Raw genomic sequence first — 27,695 nt, forward strand, 5'->3', positions numbered from 1 at the left:
AGTGCCAACTGGGCATCGTTTAAATGCCACGGCCTACCTGAGCATTGTTTCTGACCATGTCCATCCCTTTATGACCACCATGTACCCATCCTCTGATGGCTACTTCCAGCAGGATAATGCACCATGTCACAAAGGTCGAATCATTTCAAAATTGGTTTCTTGAACATGACAATGAGTTCACTGTACTAAACTGGCCCCCACAGTCACCAGATCTCAACCCAATAGAGCATCTTTGGGATGTGGTGGAACGGGAGCTTCGTGCCCTGGATGTGCATCCCACAAATCTCCATCAACTGCAAGATGCTATCCTATCAATATGGGCCAACATTTCTAAAGAATGCTTTCAGCACCTTGTTGAATCAATGCCACGTAGAATTAAGGCAGTTCTGAAGGCGAAAGGGGGTCAAACACAGTATTAGTATGGTGTTCCTAATAATCCTTTAGCTGAGTGTATATATATATATATATATATATATATATATATATATATATATATATATATATATATAGATATACAGTGAGGGAAAAAAGTATTTAATCCCCTGCTGATTTTGTACGTTTGCCCACTGACAAAGAAATGATCAGTCTATAATTTTAATGGTAGGTGTATTTTAACAATGAGAGACAGAATAACAACAAAATCCAGAAAAACGCATTTCAAAAAAGTTATAAATTGATTTGTTAATGAGGGAAATAAGTATTTGATCCCCTATCAATCAGCAAGATTTCTGGCTCCCAGGTGTCTTTTATACAGGTAACGAGCTGAGATTAGGAGCACTCTCTTAAAGGGAGTGCTCCTAATCTCAGCTCGTTACCTGTATAAAAGACACCTGTCCACAGAAGCAATCAATCAATCAGATTCCAAACTCTCCACAATGGCCAAGACCAAAGAGCTGTCCAAGGATGTCAGGGACAAGATTGTAGACCTACACAAGGCTGGAATGGGCTACAAGACCATCGCCAATCAGCTTGGTGAGAAGGTGACAACAGTTGGTGCGATTATTCGCAAATGGAAGAAACACAAAAGAACTGTCAGTCTCCCTCGGTCTGGGGCTCCATGCAAGATCTCACCTCGTGGCGTTTCAATTATCATGAGAACGGTGAGGAATCAGCCCAGAACTACATGGGAGGATCTTGTTAATGATCTCAAGGCAGCTAGGACCATAGTCACCAAGAAAACAATTGGTAACACACTATGCCGTGAAGGACTGAAATCCTGCAGCGCCCGCAAGGTCCCCGTGCTCAAGAAAGCACATGTACAGGCCCGTCTGAAGTTTGCCAATGAAAATACGAATGATTCAGAGGAAAACTGGGTGAAAGGTCAGATGAGACCAAAATCGAGCTCTTTGGCATCAACTCAACTCGCCGTGTTTGGAGGAGGAGGAATGCTGCCTATGACCCAAAGAACACCATCCCCACCGTCAAACATGGAGGTGGAAACATTATGCTTTGGGGGTGTTTTTCTGCTAAGGGGACAGGACAACTGCACCGCATCAAAGGGATGATGGACGGGGCCATGTACCGTCAAATCTTGGGTGAGAACCTCCTTCCCTCAGCCAGGGCATTGAAAATGGGTCGTGGATGGGTATTCCAGCATGACAATGACCCAAAACACACAGCCAAGGCAACAAAGGAGTGGCTCAAGAAGAAGCACATTAAGGTCCTGGAGTGGCCTAGCCAGTCTCCAGACCTTAATCCCATAGAAAATCTGTTGAGGGAGCTGAAGGTTCGAGTTGCCAAACGTCAGCCTCGAAACCTTAATGACTTGGAGAGGATCTGCAAAGAGGAGTGAGACAAAATCCCTCCTGAGATGTGTGCAAACCTGGTGGCCAACTACAAGAAATGTCTGACCTCTGTGATTGCCAACAAGGGTCTTGCCACCAAGTACTAAGTCGAAGGGGTCAAATACTTATTTCACTCATTAACATGCAAATCAATGTATAACTTTTTTGAAATGCGTTTTTCTTAATTTTGTTTCTTGTTATTCTGTCTCTCACTGTTAAAATACACCTAACATTAAACTGATCATTTCTTTTGTCAGTGGGCAAACGTACAGAATCAGCAGGGGATCAAATACTTTTTTCCCTCACTGTATATATATATATATATATATAGTGCATAAAGTTGATTTATGGCTTCAATAGAAATACTAAATTGAAACGTCTGGTCTATTTAGATTTGGAGGCTTAAACCAGTATTATTTATGTCCACAATTTCGAATACGTTCATGAAGAGAAATGCACAAATTCTCACTACTTTGGGATTTGGTTTTATTTGGTATATGTCAATATTAGTACAGTGCATCCGGAAAGTATTCACAGCGCTTCACTTTTTCCACATTTTGTTATGTTACAGCCTTATTCCAAAATGGATTAAATTGTTTATTTTCCTCAAAATTCTACAAACAAGAAGTTTGTTTGAAATCTTTGCAAATGTATTAAAAATAAAAAACAAAAATAACACATGTACATAAGTATTCACAGCCTTTGCCATGACACTCAAAATTGAGCTCAGGTGCATCCTGTTTCCACTGATCATCCTTAAGATGTTTCAACAACTTGATTGGAGTCCACCTGTGGTAAATTCAGTTGATTGGACATGATTTGGAAAGCACACACCTGTCTATATAAGGTCCCACAGTTAACGGTGCATGTCAGAGCACAAACCAAGCCATGAAGTCCAAGGAATTGTCTGTAGACCTCTGAGACAGGATTGTATCAAGGCACAGATCTGGAAAGGGTATAGAAAATTGTCTGCAGCATTGAAGGTCCCAATGAGCACAGTGGCCTCCATCATCCATAAATGGAAGAAGTTTGGAACCACCAGGACTCTTCCTAGAGCTGGCCGCCTGGCCAAACTGAGCAATCGGGGGAGAAGGGCCTTAGTCAGGGAGGTGACCAAGAACCCGATGGTCACTCTGACAGAGCTCCAGCATGTCTCTGTGGAGAGAGGAGAACCTTCCAGAAGAACAACCATCTCTGCAGCACTCCACCAATCAGGCCTGTATGGTAGAGTGGCCAGACGGAAGCCACCTGAAGGACTCTCAGACCATGAGAAACAAAATTCTCTGGTCTGATGAAACAAAGATTGAACTCTTTGGCCTGAATGGCAAGCGTCATGTCTGGAGGAAACCAGGCACTGCTCATCACCTGGCCAATACCATCCCTACAGTGAAGCACGGTGGTGGCAGCCTCATGCTGTGGGAATGTTTTTCAGCGGCAGGAACTGGGAGACTAGTCAGGATCGAGGGCAAGATGAATGCAGCAATGTACAGAGACATCCTTGATGAAAACCTGCTCCAGAGCGCTCTGGACCTCAGACTGGGGCGAAGGTTCATCTTCCAACAGGACAACGACCCTAAGCACACAGCCAAGATAACAAAGGAGTGGCTACAGGACAACTCTGTGAATGTCCTTGAGTGGCCCAGCCAGAGCCCAGACTTGAAACCGATTGAACATCTCTGGAGAGATCTGAAAATTCCTGTGCACCGAAGCTCCCCATCCAACCTGATGGAGCTTGAGAGGTCCTGCAAAGAAGAATGGGATAAACTGCCCAAAAATAGGTGTGCCGAGCTTGTAGCATCATAATCAAAAAGACTTGAGGCTGTAATTGGTGCCAAAGGTGCTTCAACAAAGTATTGAGGAAAATAATGAATTTAATCCATTTTGGAATAAGGTTGTAACATAACAAAATGTGGAAAAAGTGAAGTGCTGTGAATACTTTCCGGATGCACCGTATCTCGAAGCCTATTCACTGATCTCAAAAGATAAGCAAATTGGATTAAAAGAATATTGCTATAAAAGTGTAATTTGTTATTTATCGAAAGTTGCTAGTTCTTCCTATCCAAATGTACTATATTAACTAGTGGTGGAGAAGACAATATACTGCAGCTGAAAAGCACCACATCCCACTATGCCTGCCTCTGTCAGCATAGAAAAAACAAAACAAAAACGCTAGCATAACCAGTAGCCCAGACAAAACAGTAACCATTTTATTGTCGACAAGAAACACACCAGTTAAGTTACAAAGCAACCAAAGAATAAGTTTGAGCAAAAAGAGCTACACGTTGTCTAACAGTGGCAAAGTTTACAATGACTCCTCCCACATCAAGTGAAACCTTTCATTTCATTGACACTGAAATCAGTGGGCTGCAGAGAGGAAAGCAGCAGAAGACATTGGAAGATATTGGTCTGCTTCTGCTTTAATCATTGTAAATGATGTCAGTGTCAGTTTATGTGAATCAAACCATGCAAGCTGAATCCTGTAAGTGAGTTGACTCAGCTGTAATCATGACTGAAGTACCATGTGTCCAAGAATCAAATATCTACCAGAAGTACACTATTATAAAGTCAGAGGGATTCACTAATCACAATAATAAACAAATTGGTTAAGTTAGGGTCAAAAGGCCCACATCAAATTACAAGAGGGTCAATAGCTCACAATGTGCATGCTGGGACCTGTACTGTAAATATGCTGTACAGTATGTATGGTGTTGGTAACTTCAGTTTTATTTGAGATACAGGAGATTCTGAAGTGCTTGCAACATTTGCTCCATTTAAACGTCCTCTGTCCTACCAAAATAGCAAAGCAGTCAAGCACGCAGGACACAGGAAGCAGAAACAGCCGCGATGCGGTCAGTTACAATCCCAGCTGGTGAATAGGACTATAATTTAATTCTGAGACCATGGCATTGTAACTGACCTTAACCCTTTCACACAGCACAGACCAGAAGAAAACCGCTGGGCAGCAGTCTGAATAAAAGCAGAGAGAAGGACCATAAATAAATAAACCTAATGGCAGACTCACCCCTGGGTCTGGCCAGCTCCTGATCCCTGTCCTGCGTCTCCACCACAGGCTCCCTGTACGGTGGGGGAAGTCTCATGGGGGGAGGGGCACCTGTCGTAGTGGGCTTCTGTTAGAAGAAATGAAAACAAATAAGGAATTAATGTAGTGTAGGTTTCATCTTTCCATCAGTGGAGAGTCCTGCATTCGATGTCAAGAGCAGCGGCAAAAAAGAAATAGAAAAAAAAAGCTGCCATTTAAACACAGATTCCACCCAAGAGAAATGCTATCTTAACATAGCTTGCACCCTGCAGCACAGAGAGGAAAAATAACATATTGTTATTAGATCACTAAAGGTGTGTCCACATACAAACAAAAGACATCCAACTCTGTGGTAATAATAAACAAAAATGTAATTTGTCAGTGAAAAGTATCTGTGAGGGTTTCTAAGCTATCTACTTTTTAGGCTTGACAAGTGCTTTATAACATTACATTGCTACAGTTTAAAAGCTGGTTTACCTATCCTGGAAAGACTAATCAAACACTGTCTTAAAACTAAAGCATTTCTTATTTAGACCTGATAGCTATCTGTCCGTTATCTCAGAGGTGGTGTAGCCTAACACTAACAGGCTGCACAGAAGGACTTCCACTGCACTGTAGAAATCTATAGTAGAAGCTGGTAAACCATTTCCACATTGTAGATTGTTACATAATTCTTGGAGTTTCATCAGGTTCAACACTTTCATCCACTGTTTACTATACCTCCGCTTGCTCTATTGTGAATAAACTTTGCTACCATGTCATAGCTTTCTGAAGCTGTTTATATCTTAACTGTCAGAATAGCAAAATAGATAAACAGGATAAAAAAATATTTAGATTCACTGATAAAGATTGCAGGACTGGGGGGAAAAAAAAGGTTGTAGTACAGAAAAACTGCTATTTCCCTTGATGTGAGAGGCACTGGGGAAATCACCTGCTGCTGATATTGGCTGGGAGCCTGGGACTGGGAGAAGAGATTTGAGTTTTAGCACCTCAACAGTACACAGCAGTGAGTTCAACAACTACTGTGCTCATCTAAATCCGACAAGCTAAATTAAAAATTAATACGCAAGTAAATAAAATATGCTGCTGGTGTGAACCTTCATTAGTACTATGACAAACAAATGAGAAAAACAACATTTTCTTCATACACAAGCAAATACATACCCTCAGCTCTACAGACGAGTTGGCAAAACAGTATCCCGTTGACAAATATTTGGAGATTGTATGGCAGGCATCAGATTTTGTTTTTGTTTGTTTGTTAGTTCCCCCCAAAAAATAAATACAAGGTTGCTTTAAGCTGAGGGGACACCAGTATACATTTTGCTAGAAAATGTAGACAAACATGTTGCATTCTACATTCTGTATCGAATGTATATAGAATCATGGGTAGCCAATTATATTATGAATAATTCAATATTTAATATAAGTTTAAATCAATATGTTTCATTATTTGTTCTTAGTCTATACTTATTTATTATGATAATTAATATTACTATGCCACAATAATAGTGTTCCATACTGGTTTTGCTTTATACAGCCAAATTATAGTTAATACAAAATGAAGAGAGCACTGCAAAATTATCAGTTTCTCTGGTTTTACTATTTATAGGTATGTGTTTTGGTAAAATGAACATTTTTGTTTTATTCAATAAACTACTGACAACATTTCTCCCAAATTCCAAATACAAATATGAATGGAATGGAATGGCTGCCATACATGTAGAGATGCTGATTTAAGACAAAAGTTGCAGTGGTCTCAATTTGTTACAGAGCTGTATTTTTCTGCAAATTGTATTAATATTTTCTTGCAGAAAACAGGTAGTCACATTACCTCTCTCAAAACTTTGATTGGTTTAATAACATTTAATAATTGGTTTCTATAACGTAATTTTGCTTATATAAAATCAAAATGAATAACGTTGCTCGAAAAATGTAGAATCCACGTAGTTTCTAGCAACATATAGACTGGTGTCCCCTCAGCTTAAGGCACATTCATATACATTCTCTTTGATTAAGCCAAGCAGCTAAATAGTGTCCGATAGCCAGCTTGGTCTTGATTAACAGAGAAAAACAAAATTCTGAATTTACATCCTGCATTCCTGTGTACTTGCACTGTTGACATGTTAAGAACCATTTAAGCCACATAATGAAGCCATTTCAAGGAATCTCACCTGGACAGCAGCTGGTCTAGAAAGATGTGTTATTACAGTGCATCCAGAAAGTATTGACAGCGCTTCACTTTTTCCACATTTTGTTATGTTACAGCCTTATTCCAAAATTGATTAAATTCATTATTTTCCTGAAAATTCTACAAACAATACCCCATAATGACAACGTGAAAGAAGTTTGTTTTAAATCTTTGCAAAGTTATTAAAAATAAAAAACAAAACAGCACATGTACATAACTATTCACAGCCTTTGCTCAATACTTTGTTGAAGCACCTTTGGCACCAATTACAGCCTCAAGTCTTTTTGAGTATGATGCTACAAGCTCGGCACACCTATTTTTGGGCAGTCTCCCATTCTTCTTTGCAGGACCTCTCAAGCTCCATCAGGTTGGATGGGGAGCGTCGGTGCACAGCCATTTTCAGATCTCTCCAGAGATGTTCAATTGGGTTCAAGTCTGGGCTCTGGCTGGGCCACTCAAGGACATTCACAGAGTTGTCCTGGAGCCACTCCGTTGTTATCTTGGCTGTGTGCTTAGGGTCGTTGTCCTGTTGGAAGATGAACCTTCGCCCCAGTCTGAGGTCCAGAGTGCTCTGGAGCAGGTTTTCATCAAGGATGTCTCTGTACATGGCTGCATTCATCTTGCCCTCGATGCTGACTAGTCTCCCAGTTCCTGCCGCTGAAAAACATTCCCACAGCATGAGGCTGCCACCACCGTGCTTCACTGTAGGGATGGTATTGGCCAGGTGATGAGCAGTGCCTGGTTTCCTCCAGACATGACGCTTGCCATTCAGGCCAAAGAGTTCAATCTTTGTTTCATCAGACCAGAGAATTTTGTTTCTCATGGTCTGAGAGTCCTTCAGGTGCCTTTTGGCAAACTCCAGGTGGGCTGTCATGTGCCTTTTACTGAGGAGTGGCTTCTGTCTGGCCACTCTACCATACAGGCCTGATTGGTGGTGTGCTGCAGAGATGGTTGTTCTTCTGGAAGGTTCTCCTCTCTCCACAGAGACACGCTGGAGCTCTGTCAGAGTGACCATCGGGTTCTTGGTCACCTCCCTGACTAAGGCCCTTCTACCCCGATCGCTCAGTTTGGCCAGGTGGCCAGCTCTAGGAAGAGTCATTATGGGGTATTGTTTGTAGAATTTTGAGGAAAATAATGAATTCAATCCATTTTGGAATAAGGCTGTAACATAACAAAATGTGGAAAAAGTGAAGCGCTGTGAATACTTTCCAGATGCACTGTAGGGGAATAAAGAGACGAGTGAGATAGAGGACCCTAAGACATTTTTTGCCATACCTCACATTGCAAACGACTTCGAATGACAGATACACACAGAGCAGTTCAGCTCCTGTCAGACGTCACTTGCAGCTAATCTGCATCCATAACCAGAATCAAAGGAATGCCCTACAGCGACTGCGAGCGTGACACCTGCTATCAACCATGTGGCAGCATTCATTAATCTAGCCCAGCCAAGTGCAACCCCACTATCAACCCGGGAATCACAGACTGCTGTGCAAATTGAATAAATGAAATCCCATTAGGGGACGAAATTAACTAAAATTAGTGCCCTATCCTTGTCACATCATCTCCATTTCTTTATTTTATGTATTTATTTATGTAGTATCACAAACCAAAACTTCAACACTACTTATTTTCATCATCGTGGATATGATTCACACTCAACCCCCTGGTAATTCACATTTTAGAGCTACTCCAATGTATTGAATTGCTACTTGTTTTTCATTGAAATTCCAAACATCTTTACAGGAGCTACCGTATAGTATTTACATTACTATCTTATACAAATGTTATTTAATGACAAAACAACAACAGTCAATAGGGTAATAGTTTGTATACGAGTTGCAGCTGGGAAGAATGCCGTGCTTTAAGCAACCCATTTCCATTCGGGAAGGCCAAAAAAAGCCTTTACATTTGTGTCCATCTATCTTTTCTGGCTAGGATGGAGTAAAAGTCTACACTTTAAGGAAGCCGAAGGGACCAATCTTATTGGAATTGTTCAGGAGAAAATAAAAATTCTCTGAACAGAGGGCTTCTTCTAGCCTACATAGGTAATTCAGAACTGACTCCCGCTCTGCTTTTTGATTTCTGGGGGTTTGTGCTCAAGGTGACAAGCTTCCTTGAACAAAAACAGATTGAATATGTAACACCAATGACAAGCAAATAGATCATATCAGCAGATTTTAAAGTGTTTATCTGTTTTAAAAAAACCTACAAAACTAAAAACAAATCCAAACATCGAGAGACATCAAAGAGACATCACAGAACCAGAAATAAGATTATTCAAGCAGTTGTTTGAATTTCAGCATCCTTTACCGTCATAATCAGTTCTGTTTGTGCCATGACTAGCATTTCTATCAGGGCTGCATCAAAGACGCTAAATCACCCACAACTTCCTGATGCATTTCATACCTTCCTGAGCATGGAAGGTTTGCTTTCGGTTGGATTCTCATGTTTGTATTGGTGCTAGCTTTGACTGTACTTTGTTATGCTAACTAGCCGATTCATATGAAATAGCTTTGGAAGAGTCACAAAGATGAAAGCTAGGCAGTGGACAGGAGAAGGAATGCAGGGATGCTCAACAATGAGAAATAAAAAGTATTTTGCACAGCATCAATGAACGTTCATACCTGATCTCCTGCCATTAAGGCCTACAGGTACCATCACTCCCCTCGTCTTCCCACAAGAAATGTGTGTATTGTGTATACACACACACACCTTATACCTTACTTTTTAAAGATCATTTTTAAAAATTAGAAAACTGCTTTCATCGACACCAATGTTTTTAGCAGCATGAGAATTCCATTAAAGGAAGACAGTTATTTGGATGCTTCAGCTCTCTGACCTTCTTAATCCCATTGATATCTCTTTTTTAATTCATTCTTTTCCACATAATCAAAGCAAGTAGGTTCATCCACTTTCAGAAGTAGGAACTAGGACCTAAAATAATAATAATACAATCATTTTTATGTTAAGGTTATTTTAAGGTTGACAGCAAAAATGTGTAGATATGTGTGGATCAAGGCAAAATTAACTGAAGGTCCTGATTGAAAAGCATGGCTTCCATTCAACATGACAAAGCAGTGCAATACAGACATCAGTATACTACCATATTAGAAAAACTGGCAGTCCAAAGTGTGTGCGTGTCGCATCAAATAACAAACAAAGAGAAAGCAGATGATAGTAGTTACTAACAAATCAGAAATTGTAAATGTTTATATTTACATAAATATGTAGCTTGTTGTCTTATAACAAAGAATACAAATAATAGTTTAAGCCTGTAGTAATTTGCTTTTTCTTCTTTTTTTTTTTATTTGTGTTTGTTGTATTACATACAATTTGTTTTCCACCTGCACAGTAAACTTTTTAGGTATGTTTTCCTCTCTTGGATACACTTGGACAGTCAGTATTTCCAAACACACTTTGGCAATTTGAGGATTAACTTCTGCAACTAGAGCAGCACAGCCACTCAGTCATGCACCAATACATCTTCCACAGTTAATGGAATGTGAAATGACAGCAATCCCACATCCTACAGCATCCGTGTAGGATACTCAAATGAAGCAGTGTCATAAGGTTTGGAGATCTATACCTTTATTTTATTTATTTATTTATTTTAGAAGAATTCAGGCCTGAAGTTTGCCTCATCAAATACAGGGCCTGTCTCCTAGGTAGGTAAGTGGTATTACCCAAAAGCTATTTTAAATATTGTATTGCAAATATGATTAAGGTTGTTGTAATGCAGAAAACCGACTTTAGCACCAAATGAAAGTTAAATTATTCAGTTAGCATCTGATGATTTCCCCACAGAATTTAGTGTATCATGCAAAGGAATATTAAGGAGTCACAATTTTTACCATGGCACACATCAGAATTGTTACCATACGATAGTGCCTGTCCTTCTGACAGTGTTGTGCATAACAAATTATACCAGATCAGTTCTGTGTAATTGTGATGTTCCCTTTTAAGTTCATTCTGGAAGGCAATGCAAGTAAGAACTTCATTCCAACATCTGTCATCATCATTATAATGTTTCCCTGATGGTATTAAGGTGTAGATGATTACATTATGTAACAGACAGATAGATAGATAGATAGATAGATAGATAGATAGATAGATAGATAGATAGATAGATAGATAGATAGATAGAAGCTCTGAATGAATATTTTACATCAGTCATGTTTCTCACTTCAAAACTACATATATGGGCTTTCCCCTGCAGACACATTCCCTACAAGCATACTCTGAAAGCACAACATCAAAGCTCTCATCATTTTCCTCTGGAAATGTGTGAGATTTAATGGGAGAATGATGCAGACAAACCTGAGACAAACTGAAAAAACTCAAACAAACACAAATGACAAAAACACCAATTCGATTTTTTGTCTGTTATCCCCAATCCATTTTCTAGATCACAAATCTGCTCACATTTAAATTCTAGATCGTGCATACCATTCAGAATCATACAGTCCAGTTTGAAGTAGACCAAAGGCTTACTGTTGCTCAGAGACAAGAAAAGATAAGGCTGCTTACATGGCCTAGCACCTTTCTGAAGAGGAGATAATCAAAAGACTAGCAGAATTAAAAACAAACAAATCACCTGGGACAGATGGTATATTTCCAAAAGTACTGAAAGAAATGAGGGAAATGTATAGGCCGCTAACTCAAATATTCTAAATGACACTTAGAACAGGGGATGTGCCAACTGACTGGAAGACAGCAAATGTCATACCAATCCACAAGAAAGGAGACAAAACTGAGCCAGGAAATTTCAGACCAATCAGTCTCACCTGCAGCACATGTAAAATGTTGGAAAAAATGATTTGACAGAAAATAGAGGAGCATCTTAATGAAAATCATATTCTTGGAGATAGTCAACATGGGTTTAGATGAGGCAGATCTTGTCTTACTAATTTTTTTAGAATTTTTTGAACATGTAACTGCAGCTATAGATCATGTGAAAGCATATGATATGATATACTTAGATTTTCAGAAAGCTTTTGATAAGGTTCCACACCAAAGACTGATCCTCAAATTGGAAGCTGTAGGCATTCAGGGTAATGTAAGTAGATGGATTATGAACTGGTTGATGTATAGGAAACAGAGGGTATCGATTAGAGGACTTGCTTCTAACTGAGTGAGATTGTTAGTGGAGATCCACAGGGATCAGAATTAGGGCCTGTGATTTGTCAGAATCTATATTAATGATCTGGACTCTGGGATAGTTAGCAAAGTTGTCAAATTTGCAGGTGATACTAAAATAGGTGGCTGAGCAGATAAAATCTCGGCAGCACAGGTTATTCAAAGAGACTTAGATAATACAAACGTGCACTATAATTACACTATGGGAGGAATAGAACTAGAAGACGTAACACATAAGAAAGACCTAGGAGTTTATGTGTACTCATCACTTTCCCCATTCAAACAATGTGAGGAAGCAATAAAAAGGCAAACAAAATGCTAGGGTTATTGTCAGTGTAGAATTTAAAACAAGGGAAGTGATGTTAATTACTTAGAAAACAGTTGTTTGCCATCTCAACCATTTCTATTTCTGCTTCTGTAGTCCCAACTGGGCTTTCCCAGTCTATGTTTGGGAAATTTAAATCCCCCATAATAACAGCCACATCCTTGTCACATTGTAACCGCTCGTTTATTAGAACTGATATGATATGAACTATTGCAGGGTCTAATTGACTGATTTATTGATAAATGCAAGAATAGACACCAAACTGTACTGGTCATGGGCCAACTCAGCCTTGCCCTGTGCAAGAGGTGGCAACAAAACACACAACAAAAAAACAACATATGGAGAATAGAGATCTCCACTGTCAGAATGTAGTGCTCTCTTGTGAATTTAAAGCACAGCAATGCCAGAGCAAGGGTGCAAAACCTACTTTTTACACATACTGTGAGGTAAGGCAAGACAAGCATTTGAAATATCACCATGCATTGTGCAAAATCGCTCCAGAGACTTCTTATGTTCTTTGTGCGAACCGTTTACCATTTGTAATTTTAATTCCAAACACATCTCCACAATCCATCTTGTGTAAATAGTCTAATTTGAGAATCATTTGAAGTAGAAATATTTACTCAGCTGCCATTTCAAAGGGGCAGATTCAGCACTGTCTATATTTAGGCTGTGGTGCAGGCAGTTGGGGGGGTGGGCAAAATCACTTATCTTTCCATAAAGGAAAATAAATAATAATAGGCTATTTGCGCTGTATTTATCAAAGCGAGCCATGTTTAATCGAAGCTAATTACACTTTTATGTGACTCAGGGCTGCTTTATGCAGATACACACGCAGTCTGGAATCACAAATAATCAATTAGCATTAATCAGCGATACATTTCTTCTGACTAAAACCTCCTGAAAGGCTTATCTCATTCAAGGGAAATATCTCCTAGGGCGATCATTAGTGCTCTGAGTCGCAAACCTTGAGAGACTATGACACATGGGATCCACAAGGGGTCGCTCCAGGCAAATGTTATCGGACATGTTGGGGATTTACAGAGAATGCCAAAGAATACAGAATAGGTCTACAGAACATTGGCAACCCTTGTAATGCTTTCACTGTAAGTTTATCATTTCAATAAAATGTTTAGTTTTTCTCAAATAAACAGCAAAGTTTTTTTAAGGCAAAATACTATTAAAAGCTATTTCCCATCTATATACTGATTTTTCAGATTGACAGAACTTCTGCAGGCTGGCATTGAAATGCTTTACATAGAGTTATGTGCTTGTCTAATTTAAAAATCTCCAGGCATGCGTATGAGTTTACTTTAAAAGGACTTTTCTGATTGATGTATAACATTAGATGATTTCATTGTACAATGGCATTGTACAATCAGTAGAAAGAGCTGCTCTCATTTAAATCCAGAAATTGCACTTGCAAAAAATAAATAAAAATATGGGGACTTTCACACTATAGTATGATGCTGATTGAAGTGCGGTTTGGAGCTGTATGTGAAACCTCTTATATTGACGTATTCAAACTAGGATGTGGATCAAACCACTTCAAAAGGGGTGGTCTCGGTTCATTTGAAAGAGTAGTTGGTACATTTGCAACCTTATTCCGCCAATATTTTTGCAATGTGAAAGCAAACATATTGTGGTTCACATGGAAACAAAGCACTCCAAACAGTGAACAAAAGTGTGGAAGTGATGTAAACAAACACAAAGCATCTGCCCAGTCTTGTTATTTAATTGAAGCCACACAAACTACTTCCCACTCATGCAAAAGAACCATGCGCGTTGGGAAAAGTGCCATGAGAAACTAACAGAATGCTGGTCTGCATGAAGCTGCATGTGGACGTCACAAACTCACTTTCAATGACATTCTAGTTTGATTCAATGTACCTGGTGTGAAACAAACAAAAAAGGTCAAATGTAAAGGTAATGCAAAGTTTCAAATTATTTTCAAGTGAACTAGGTGTGAAAGTGAAAAAAAAACACTGGGCAAGATCTCTTGTGTTGCAGCAAAACAATTCCAAAGCAATCTATAGGCCTGATTTGATTTTCCTGCATTAAGTTTTGATTGCATGATCGCATCCCACAGTTTTGCCAGGTAAATTACTTCTGTGATTTTATCAGAGTGCCATAGGTGGCAAGGGGGTGGACGGGAGGTTGCATGTTATTTTCTGTAGATGTGGCAGTCCCCTGGAGGAATAATTGAGGGAGCAGCACACTGGAGTACAATCATAGTACAGAACCAACAAGAAGCTAGGGGAATGATTGAAAAACATCCTGATACACTTGACAGCAGCATCACAGCTGATTTACTGGGGCAGTCACTCCTGTCAGAAGCGATTTGCAGAATTCTGATGTGTAGATACAGTGCTCACGTACACCGCATTAAAAATACATACCCACAAATTCAAAGCCTGCTGCTGGTGGTGGTGTAATGGTGTGGGGGATGTTTTCTTGGCACACTTTAGGCCCCTTAGTGCCAATTGGGCATCGTTTAAATGCCACGGCCTACCTGAGCATTGTTTCTGACCATGTCCATCCCTTTATGACCACCATGTACCCATCCTCTGATGGCTACTTCCAGCAGGATAATGCACCATGTCACAAAGGTCGAATCATTTCAAAATTGGTTTCTTGAACATGACAATGAGTTCACTGTACTAAACTGGCCCCCACAGTCACCAGATCTCAACCCAATAGAGCATCTTTGGGATGTGGTGGAACGGGAGCTTCGTGCCCTGGATGTGCATCCCACAAATCTCCATCAACTGCAAGATGCTATCCTATCAATATGGGCCAACATTTCTAAAGAATGCTTTCAGCACCTTGTTGAATCAATGCCACGTAGAATTAAGGCAGTTCTGAAGGCGAAAGGGGGTCAAACACAGTATTAGTATGGTGTTCCTAATAATCCTTTAGGTGAGTGTATATGCAAGTGCGTTGGTTTTACTTGTTCGAATAATTTGTAATTAGTTAAAACGATTGTTTTTGATATAGCTCTGTGTTTTAAATGACTAATTTAAAATATACATTTAAGTTTGGACTAGGACGTGCTAGTGCGCATGTGAATACCCCTGAGACCGTTGAAAGCTGATGCTGAACAAATGGCAATGTAGACACGACACCACTCAAATGCATCCAGATCAGAAATGGCATAGTGAAAGTGCCTAAAGTCCGGTCGGTGTATTGTTATACTGTACTTAGAGAAACTCCCTTGAAGTTTTTCAGAGTTTTAAGCATTTAACGAGGATAAGTTTCCGCTTACACACTTACCTCCACACTGTGATGGGGAAGAAAGTTTATATTGTAAAAAAAAAAAAAAAAAATAATAATAATAATAATAATAATAATAATAAAAATATTATATATATATAAATCTGAAATATCATAAGTGGATAATCCTTATCATAAGTTAATACTTGGTGGAAGCACCTTTGGAAGCGAATAAAGCTGTGAGTTTGTTGCGATAGGTCTCTAGCAACTTTGCACACCTAGATTTGGCAATATTTGGCCATTCTTTTTTTGCAGTGCATTGATAGACAGCATTTTAATTACAGGTTATAAGGTAAAAAAGGTGCAATGTTTTAAATATTTTTTTTATAGGCACTAGGCATGTCTGTGTTGTCTCTTTGCTTTAATGTGATCCCTAGTCATACATTTAATGGTTCATTGTATTAAATCCCATATAAATTCATTTTATAAAACCCAAAAGAATGCCAGAACTTTAATTTGGTGCAGACCTCTAGTTAAGCACTGCAATCACTGCTGGAAACAACCTTGGTACACCTCAATTAGTTCAAAATGCATACACAAGCAATCACACCATAAAGAAGGTTAAAAACAGGTTATAATCTCCAGGTTGGAGATGTTATGTAGACTGCTAAATTATATCCTGGAAGATAAAGATACCAAATTACTAGACAGGAGATCTACCTAATGCATTCTTCCAAGGCATTCTGCTGTCATACTCCTATATATAATCATTCAATCCTTCATTTTTGCACTCAAGCTGAGGTCACCATGGTAAAAAACTGTCAACATTCATACGGAACCAAGAACATGACTTCGACAGGAGTATGATACTGCATTGCACTTATGTTGTAGGTCGCCCTTGATAAGGGCGTCTGCCAAGAAATATTATTATTATTATTATTAATAGTACCAGAATAGGATGCTGAACCACATGACAAGGAGTGGCTTACCGTCACAGCTTTCCTTTTGGCCTGGTGTTTGCTGTAGCTAGGGGCCATCACTGATACAGGCTGTGGAAAGAGCAGAGAGATAGAACTCACTGTTCCACTGAAAGATGACTTTCTAGTTACAGAAAAAAACAGCATACTGGTATTCAAAATTTCCCAAAAATATATGTATGCTACACTTGCCTTTTTAAGTGAATGTGTCTTTTATTCTTTAATCTTAAAGAGGGATAACAAGTGCAATAATCAAGTAATGCTGAAAAAATTGTAGATGTTTGTGACCCACCACCATAAGTCTAACTATAATCCATTAGTCCATATAGTCCCCAGCCTCTCTAATAGTGAAAAAGTATTAAAAACGTCTATCCCTATCTGCTTTTAAAGCTCTAATTAGCATTATTAATCTATGTCCATTTCTCTGTTAAATTACAGAGATCTGATGATGAATCATGCACTTATTCATAATTGCTTCTCGTTAAAAGGACACTCTTTAAACTGTAATCAAGAAATACAGTGCAATGCACCTGTTGGAGTAATTAACTAGTCAATGTGATTTTGCTAATTCTTTGAGTCACTGAAAGGAAATCTCAATTGTGTTGCTTTTAAAAACATCCAAAAAATCTCTGCAAACAAGATTTGCACTCAAACGCTTTCTTTTCACTTTAAGAAGGATCCATATAGGGGCTGCAAGAGAGATGAAACACGTTGGCAGCATGGATCTAGATGCTCTTGTATTTTGAAATTGTTTCCTTTGATTCCTTCAGAACAGCAGTAAAATCTTTGCCTTTGCACAACCACAGCATGCATTCAGCCACTGGCTTAGCAAATTTGCACATTGTATTGTCTGGGCTGCAGCAGCAATTTGGTTTGAACAAAAATGGGCTTTACACAGTATTTCACAAAAAGGAGGAAAAGAGCGTAGCGATTCATCATTTTCAAAAAATAAATCAGTGATTTTTTTATTTTACTTTAGTACCTTCTTTCTTGTGAAACCAACTGACCTGCTCTTCCATTTTACTATATATTTTCTGGCAATCTGTCATAATGAGGGTCATGAACAGCCACTCAGATGTTAACAAAAGCAGACTGGGTGCTGTGGGCGCTCTCCTCATCTCTCCAGAACCCGATTAAGTAGTTCAGGAGCAGGGAGTGTGCTGAAGGCACGGAGAGTGCAATTTAGCTATTCATGTCAGGTAAATGAGACGAGATGCAAGGAAAGAGCTGACATCTGTGTGTGTGGCAGGGGGGTTGGCAGTGAGTCATTCTCAAACCTGCTTCAGGGAAGTCGAAACAAGCTGCCACAGGGATGCATATATTGCACTTCTACTACCTAGGAAAATGCCCTCACCTTGGACTGTATCTAGATCATATATTATGGTGTATTTAACGCTTCCCGGTAGGTGGAATCTGCAGTGACTCCTGGGAATGGATCTTTTAGGTAGAAGGTTTCTTTATGACTGTACGGACACAAATAAGCCTTTAAGGACTGCGTTGTGCAGCATGTCAGAACACAAGTTGCTGGAGGGGGTGGTTTCAGTAGAGTCTAATTAGAGTAGGTGGGGATCTTTTATAATATCTATCATGTCTTCAACCGATGTCAAATAAAAATACACAATTCAAAAAAATCTGCGTTTAAAAATAAATTAATACATAGATACAGATTATCTACAAGATAAAAATCTCACCAAATCCTTGCAAATAAGGTAATAAAGCCAAGATCATTTAAAAATTGTTATCCAATATCAGGCAACATGTTCTTAAGACTTTGATTTTAGGTTTACTACCTTCATAGTACAAAGTATTTGCGTAAAATATGAATAAATTGCCAGTGTAAGAACAAACATCTGTTTTGTATAATAAATATATTAAACCAGAGGTGTGGGGGATTCATTGTGCTTTCCAGACAGTTTTGACATGATTTAACTTTATTGTTTAGAAAGCCAAGGAAAGAGGGTCTAATCCTGAGCAGAGGACTGTGCTATATAGCATTTAGAAAAATCTTGTTGTCAGCTGTCAATCTTACTTAAGTATAAGGAATGGATTCAATGGGTTGTGTAATGGTCCAAAACATTGCTGTGCATCTGTGATCCTCCCTTATTGGGTACTGTGACACTGCACTGGGCGAGGCACCCAGGCACCACCCAGAACTGGCCTGAACTTCCCCGCATCTCCGGGGAGGGACGGACCAGTGGAACAGCTGAACCGCTGTTCCCTCTGCTACTGGCTCCCCTCCTCAATAAAGCCAAGCAACACCCAGCTTCCGGGGTTGGGGAGGCAGAGGAGAGCCTTGGAGTGAGAGCAAGAGAGTGAATGAACAGCGAATTGAAACTAATGGTAACGAACTTGGCTTTGAACATTGACAATGGATTTGGATTGTGGATTTTACATGGTTGCGGTGTATGTGCATGTTTATTTGTTTAGCTTATAGAGAGGGACTCATTCTGTATTTAGGTAGACTTGACAAAGAGTTTTGGTTGTGTTTTGTTTTGCACATAGAGCACTGCATACAATAAATCATCACTTTGCCTTACACAGCCCCGACAGTGTGGTCACGACCCCCGACACTGTCACAATACCAACTTTTTGCAAATACCAATTTGGCTGTAAAACCATTGAAACATGTGGAAACATACCTAAAACCGTCCCAAACTGTCTTGCATTATGTTTGAAGACATCTCAGTACATTTGCACAAGCTGTGTGTGTGTGCGTGCATGCATGGATGTTTAAAACTTTGAGTGGAACGGAACAACTGCAATATTAAAGACTACCCAAATCCAATAAGTTAGGATGGATTTAGTGATTTTCAAGTGGCTACATTGTGCTCCAACCATACAGGATGCAGCACATTGTAATGGCCACACACTATTCAAGGGTCTCATTTTATTTTCTTATCAGAATCCCCCCATCACCATCCTCCTCTTCTCTGAAGGTTAGTTTTAGAAGCAACAATCAAAGCAGCAGTTTCAGATAAATAATCAAGAAATTTAGGAGCTTAACCCCCCCCACCCACACACACACTTAGAGAGCACTTATAAGGGGTTAATGAGGGCAGCAATTGTGTTCTCAGTACAAGGGAGCAACTGTGAATCTATTATAGCAATTTAATACAGTGTTACTGGTACAAATCATGCAGATATTTTTGTCTGGAGTAATAACTAATTTTGGGAAAGAGCAGTACGTTGATCAAAGACACAGTCCCAGACTTCCAGGCTTCACTGAAGGAGAGTGGTGTACATGAAAAGATAGTGGGCGGTTGCATTGTGCTTTAAGAGGATTTGTTATTTTTCTTCCCCTCACTCTTCAAGGTATTGAACGAAAGACATTGAGGATCACAGTACATTGCACAGGCCCCCTGACTCATCACCTGACTGAGGAATGAGATATTCTAACCTAGTACTAATGTGGAGATTTATATTACAGCATGTATGCATTACTAGCCACTAACAAAATAAATCAGCGGAAACCCTTATTATCCTTCAAGATTCAGTCGATTACTGGTACTCCAGTTTTATGAATGTCTGTTTGAGAAACGACATTATTCTACCTTTATTGATCAGATATGCTTCACACTGTTCTCATTCACAAGGAGATGGTTTTAATAGTATAAAAACATCATCATATGAATAAGGTCGGGATCTATGGGATTGAGGAAAGCTTTTTGAGAAGGTAATGACATTTTGTTAATATGGTTTTCCTTGTTGGTGGATGTACAAGTTCCAGCTTTAAAATTCAGTTAGGCTGACATTACCCTGCTGTTCACAATATCATAAAATGTTCTGGAGGACAATGTGCCCTTCAGAAACGCACAGCACATGACCCACAGCTCAGCCCTTTACCGAATGTCCCTTCGGTTTATGAAAGCATACATACATCTATGGTGTGCTGCACAAAATGATGCAGGGATGGAGTTTCCAGGCAGGGGTATAGATAGACACTGATCCTGGCAAATCAGTTTCCCTCATTTCTCCCCACTGTGCAGTGTAATCAACTCAACCTCTCACAGCTGCTCTGCAATTGTCACTTTAATCCATACTATGACTTCTTCCATTTTAAGCATCGATCACCTCAGTCATTGTAATCCTTTTGAAACATCATCTCGACAGTCAAGGAACTGTTTAGTGCCGTACTAACAGTGATTGCAGCAGGTGAGGTGTCTGGAGGCCATGCTCTTACCCGTGGTGTTGCCGAGAGGCTCTGGACGATAAAGAGGACGGGGTTCCCAGCTCTCTTGATGGCTTGCACCGCTTCCTCGTGGCAGGCATTCTGGAGGTCCACTCCGGAGACCTGTCGGAAAACGCAACCAAAACCAGGGTGACTGTCAGCCCACCAGTGCTATTCATATATCCTCATAGTCACATGAGGACTAGGATGACCAACACAGGGAAATAACATCATTAGATGTCAGTTAAAGGAGGCAAAGCCAGATACTGTTGAAGGTACTTCTGTGCTCTAACCTCTGTGAATTTAATTTAATTACACCAGTATTAAAATACTGTCTTGGCCATACCAATCTTTCCCCCTCATATTTATTATGTTCAAATATAGTTGTTTTGTAGGATTAGTGAATATAATAGTTTAAGATTTTAATATTTAAGACTTTTCCACAAAATAAACGTGCAACTATTGCTTTTGTATTTGAAAAGATTGTAATAAAAAAATAAACAAAACCTCTCTTAATAGCAGCAGGTGTGATGGGGGGCATGATTGGTGATCATAGTGTGATCAATCAATCATTTTTTATTTGTATAGCTCCCTTCCCAGGGTAGACACAGAGCACTTTAGACATTGATAAACATAAAACAAACTAAAAAAATAAATAAAACATTAACATATTTATAAACTAACATAAAATAAGAGACATTTTCAGATGGTTTGGTTCCAGGTCTGAAACACTGGTAAGAATCCCCACCCGTCACTGGAAACAATGTTATTTGGATATTCAATTAATTTAATAAATATTGATCATTATACTGTACTTATTTACATAAATGAGTAGCAATACAAAGTTAACATCCCCCTAGATACTGAGATCTATACTATTTTCTTTAAGCTGTATCACTGTTTAAGCAAACTGAAAACGTAAAGTTGATAAATTGGTTTAGTATTGTAGCAAGTATGTGCGGTGTTGTAGGGCAAACCGTACTTGACCGGTATTATTGGGGACTAGTTCCTCTTGCATATCGGCCTAGGAATACACCGTATGCAATAGGAGTGCTTGGGCACTGTGCATGTGATTACATTGATTGCCTCATCCTGCAGACAACTCTCACTCGTCACACAACCTGGGCCTACAAGCAAGTTAAGTGCTCTTTATGATCGGAGATGGGCGATCCTCAGGGGAGACACTTCCTCACACAGCAATAGCCCTCACTGTAATTTGGTGATGAGGCATTGTATCACCCACAGGCATTTGTCCAGGCACAGTGCTAGTCTAATTGATCACTCATGTTTGCTGCACTTTACCGGAACATTCGCAAAATCATCTGTGACAAGTACTCACCGGAGAATCGGAAAGTGCTCTTTAAAGGCACATTAGCTGCATTCAAATCCCTGAATCATGTTTAATATGTTTGCAAAAGGTACATCTCATTAAAGTGTCAGAATAATGCATGAGTGAATTGTTTCCACATATCATCATAACCATGCTAGAAAGTTGCCGCTACTTCATAAATCTACAGTTTTAATATAATGCGTGAAATTATGGGCAGAGGATTAACAGGCAGTATACAAATGAATAAATACTTAATTGAATGCAATTTGCTGCGAAGTAACCTAAATATTAATGATTAAATGCACTTAAGTTGCTGGATAAAAATAATAACAAAATCTCCATGTCTTGGAACAGCTGGTAAGATAACATTATAGATATGATATTTTATCAGGCAGTATACAAATGAATAATCACTTAATTGCATATAGTTTCCTGTAATACGTATTATTTCTGAAGGTGTTGCTACAGCTAGTTTAAAAATATTGCAGTTCATTGTAATTTTAATAACCGAAATAACAGGTTGGGAAGTATAATGCTAATGTTTTTTTTCAGAATCCCCCTACAACAGCATCATGTTTGGTGCACATTGTTTGTATTTTAGACAATACATTATAGTCAAAGAGGTGTTTTTTCATTTTATAATGGTTAAATAAGCACAACCTTTTCCGTAACATCTATAAACAGTTACAGAGCAAATGTGAAACAACCACATTTTTCGGCTGAAAAACAGATGTTTCCAGATTAGGGGAATTTGCAGAGATATGAGCAACTCCAAGGTTGAGCCACAACCACACTAGTGCTCAAACCTCAGTGTCATCTCCCAGTTCATATGGTTAACGAGGACAAACAAGATGATGAGAAAGAGGAAATGTTAATTTGTAAATCGTTCAAATACCTCCATAAATTAATCAAACTGATCAATTAATCTCATACACCAAGCCTATTCTACTTCCCAGCAATGTGGTTATTAACCTTTCTTTTCCAGAAAAAAAACTAAACAAACCACGCAATCAATGCTGGTAGAAAACTATTACAAACCAGATATAACATGAATCCTAGAGTCGTGGATGTTTTGTGCAGGCAATTTTTTTTTTTTTTGTCTCACCTCCAGTATTTTGTCTCCAGTTTTCAGGGCTTGGGTCCTGCCAGCTGGACTGTCCTCCAAGACCTGCTTGATGAAGATGCCTTTCAGCTCCTCTCCATTCTTCAGCTTCTTGATGACGGTGCGGCCACCAACGATACTGATGCCCAGAGACTCTGACGGCTCATGCCACACCTCCACCCTGAACAAAGCACACCACAGCACTTCAGACTAAACCCCAAGTATAGAGCATCAAACAATTTACTTTACCCTGTCTCAGCTATCATATGGCCCACCACTCACGTATATAACTGTGTCTTTTGACATATCCCATTTGCTGCTGACAAATCTGAGCCAGTTGCACTGTTTTCAAAATCAAATTGACTTTTGGTTTTCTGAATATCTACAGCTCTCCAGTATTAGTAGGAAAGCTAACAAGGTGAGCGGAGCTGATTTAGTATTAGTGAATTGCCAATTGTGATGGGATAAAAGGAAAACAAGTATTTGAGTTTTGAACATAAAAATATAAAAACAAAGGGGATGTGAATATTGCTACATTTGGATTGTTGGGAATTTCAGGGTCTTTCCAGATAAATAAAATAAAAAAGTAGTCACATAACAGACACAGATAATGACGAGAAAGCAGTGTTACAGGTGGAATGCTGCCATACACTGTCCATTTTTCAGAGTCTGAGAGGCAGACTTACCTCCTTGGTGGTCCCCAGTGGCTGAAGGCAGGGGTTTCCTCCCCCTCTCCATCCTCTCTCTCAGGCAGGACACTGCAGGGAAACACACGGTTTAATTCAGAAGGTGGACTATCTGTTTCATATACGTGATGCAGTAGCCCACACAAAAATTAAGTTTCACCAATCAATTTGCCATTTAAGGTGAATGAGGCGGGCTTCTGCAATTCAACTTAGCATCAGGGACGGTAGGTGGGCCACTTAAGAGTTCTATATGTCTAGCTATGGTAAAAAATAATACAGCAGGCTCAGTCATTATAGGATATTATTTAACAGCACAAATACAGAATTAAAAAAAATATTAAAACCAGGCCATATTAAGATGGCTGCACTATAAATTATAAGATTCATTCATACTATTAGACCAGCTGAGACCGACCCATGGCATACTAACTGAAATACAGTGCACATAGACTGTGCACATAGACAGTGCAGATATACATATAAATAAAATGTGTTTTACAACAATAATATTAAATAACTATGTTAGGCCACTTTGAAATCATGTACTGGTGAATTCATTCCACAACGTCTGGTTTAGAAAATGTAAACAATTTATATATGTATATATGGATCATTTTTTCTGTGCTTTTAAGAATTGTTATGGCATCTTGAAAGCCCATTCAATTTCGAACCCCCAATGATTTGAAAGGGCTCTTAGTTGAATGATTAACTGCCAGCTACCAATACATTGGAATGTCTTTTAACCCAGCAGTAAGTTACAAATAAATGGATGAATACATAATAACAACATTGACAATAATAATAATACATCCAAAGAGCAATATCAATATGTATTTAAATCCCTATTATTGGAGAACATTCTGCTCTGCTGTAGCTAGCTTGCAGCTAAGCAACCATACATCATTTCAGCCTGATTTATTTTTTAAATTACAGATGCAGATACATTTTTTCTTGTGCACGTGACATCCCATTCAACAATATATACATAAAAAAAACTCAAAAGGATGTATGAGGATGCACATTGGAACTTAAATGCTTTATGAATTCAGCTTTATCTGGGATGTTAGCTATTTTTTACCAACTTCCTACAGAACCATGATGTTCTGGGGGGAAATGTGATAAAAGTGATGCTTTTCTAGTGAGGCGTGTCACTTCAAAGAGGGTCTGTGACAGAAAAAAAAAACCTTGAGCACATTTCAATGATCTAAAGAGCAGCAGAAATGATTATTGCTATTTTTAAGCCCTACAAAAAAATGAAAAGAAAAAAATCCTGTGGTGACATAAAACCTGCGATTGTCATATTGCAGTTGCACTTCAGCTAGCACAGGCAGGCAGATTACAGAGGAGAGGAGGGATGGAAATGTAAAGTTCATGGCCTTTTCAATCCTGATATACTCTAAGTGTACATTGAAAATAATAGGGCACCGTTCAAAGGGTTCAGAAGGCAGGTTTATTGGAAGTATTGTTCAGTGATGGTGCACAGTGGAAATGACTGGGCCAGTGCTTAGACTGCTGTCCATTTTTAAGCAACACAAGATCAATGTCTTTGTGCACAGGAGCATACGAGTCTTGGGAAAAAATTTGATAATGCGTAATTGTGCATGAGCCTGACAGGCCAGGAGAAAATGTGTGCTCAATGCAAGTCAAGTCAAAAAAGAATAATAAGACACTTAACCACACTGCTGCCTAATGAGCATAGAAGGGGAGCTACTGTATGCAATGTGCAATAATTACTCTAATACCATACTTGAATTCCTGACTTTGGCCATAATAAGAGAAGTATAATCCACAGTTTTTACATTTGACACTGTGTGAAATACATGTATTTCAAAGTTCATGTTCAAACCTATAGGCACATTGACAAGATTTCTATACACGTATATGTACTGTGCCAGTACAAGTTTCTCCAGGAAAGTGCCTGATTCATGTACAAAGACAGACTACAGTATGGACTTTCATTTGGACCAGGTGAGCATTTTGTGTTATGAATATTGTTAACTAGACGTATTTATAAGTTATATAATTTTGAACTTTATCAAGCCATGGCTAATTGTGAGGTGGCAGGCTTTTGCATTTTAAATTAGTGAAATCTTCAAAATTTTTGGGAAAATTGACAAGAGGACTAAGTATTGTAATATTTTTTTTTTCCCCACTAAATAACCATTTGACCTTTAAATATGACACCTCCTGTCGCTAAGGTGAATCAGTATTAAAGAGGCCAAAAACATATATATCATAGCAAATAGTATAGTATAATAGTATAACACTATAATGCAATACATAAAATGTCTAAAACTAAAGTAAATAACTATTTATTGGTGCAAATAAAGGGTTGCAATGTGATTGTTTATCATGTAGCGTGTAATCTAAGCACACTGTCATTTTTAGCTGAAGGTGCTGTATAACATACTTATACATTATGTTGCAAATAGAAAATAAACAAACACTTTATGCAGCTGCAAATGCTGCCAGATGTCAATCATCAAGCTCAAACAGTTGGCTGTGTTTCCCTCACCCTGGTAAACAACCCCTCTCGCCTGTGAACACTAGAGATCTTCTGCTTACTGCTTTCCACACTGCGGCTTAATGATCCCCAACTGTGTCTTTACGACACCTCCACTAACTTCCAAAACATTATAGGACTACGTTCATTTTCAAAATATTTTAATATTACTTAAATAATAGCAACCCAAGAGAGTCTCTTTAATACCATTCTGCTCTGTAGGCTTGGCCCTGGTTGTATGATTTGTTTAATCATGAAAGTCATACAACTATGTAGCAGATGTCTTTGTAGCAGGTCTGTGTGTGAACATCTAAATTAATCATCACTGCACGTTGGACTGGCATGGCTACATTCAGTTTTAGTTCCATGTGATTTGATTAATATATTTAAAGTATAATTCATGTATTTACATATTGTAATTTAGTACTTGTGTTTTATACAGGATTTTTAAAAATTCAAATCAAATGTCACTTTCTGCATTTTTTACCCCATGCATTATAAGCATACATATTGTAGGTTTTCCACACAAACAAGGCTAATAAACACAATCATCTTCATGCAAAGCCTGTGAAATATGTTACAGCATTGCCTGAACTGTAAAGGTATTCAGGATCATTTACCAAGTGTATTAAACTGATAGAACAATTGTATAAATAAATAATGCTTTAACTTTAAGGAATAATATTCAGATACAATTTTATATTTCAAAATTTAGAAAAGAAAAAAAAAACACTAGGAAGTACTTTCCTTGCACAGTTATACACAGTTTGAACCATCTAATTCCAAAATGGATAAAGCAGTATATAGCTCCAGAAATGGAACAGCACCTCAGGGGATGTGATGAACACTGACCATGATTATCTACAGGACAGCGCAGTGTATGCTGGCAAGAAGCCTACCTGTTCAATTGGTCATAAGAGGGCATGTTGGACCCCTGACTCCTCCATCTCCCCACTTCCCAGGCTCCAAGAATGGAAGATGTCTCGCTGGAAAACATAAGAATGGTATAATATAGTAACAATAATCACAATAATACCAACAACAACAAATAGATAGCGAAAGATGTCTGAGATGCAAACCTGCAGCAGGATACTTCCCAACTGTTACTGTTCAGATAGTGTTCGGATACTTCCCTACGGATACTGTTCCCAGCATAGCACCGTGCATTTAGCACTTCATTCCTCTGAGTTTGAATATTTCAGTAACGTCTGAGCTCATGTTATATGGATACATCCATCTA

The 27,695-nt window shown here is 38.8% G+C and overlaps 1 protein-coding gene across 6 annotated transcripts in view; it reads right to left on the minus strand.

Annotated features, from left to right (window-relative positions):
* patj (PATJ crumbs cell polarity complex component) overlaps positions 1-27,695 on the minus strand; it is a 280,589-nt gene that overhangs the window by 143,342 nt on the left and 109,552 nt on the right. For 5 of the 6 annotated variants that reach the window (XM_066691664.1, XM_066691663.1, XM_066691661.1 and 2 more), the window contains 6 exons: positions 27,355-27,441; positions 23,953-24,024; positions 23,270-23,447; positions 20,847-20,957; positions 16,679-16,738; positions 4,807-4,912 (listed from right to left, as the gene is read on the minus strand). In XM_066691664.1, coding sequence (XP_066547761.1) covers positions 4,807-4,912; positions 16,679-16,738; positions 20,847-20,957; positions 23,270-23,447; positions 23,953-24,024; positions 27,355-27,441 — 614 coding nt within the window. The remainder of the gene's footprint in view (positions 1-4,806; positions 4,913-16,678; positions 16,739-20,846; positions 20,958-23,269; positions 23,448-23,952; positions 24,025-27,354; positions 27,442-27,695) is intronic. The other variant, XM_066691662.1, reaches the window with a different exon arrangement.

The sequence above is a fragment of the Amia ocellicauda genome, chromosome 19 (assembly GCF_036373705.1).
Source record: "Amia ocellicauda isolate fAmiCal2 chromosome 19, fAmiCal2.hap1, whole genome shotgun sequence".
Classification (NCBI taxonomy): Eukaryota; Metazoa; Chordata; class Actinopteri; order Amiiformes; family Amiidae; genus Amia; species Amia ocellicauda.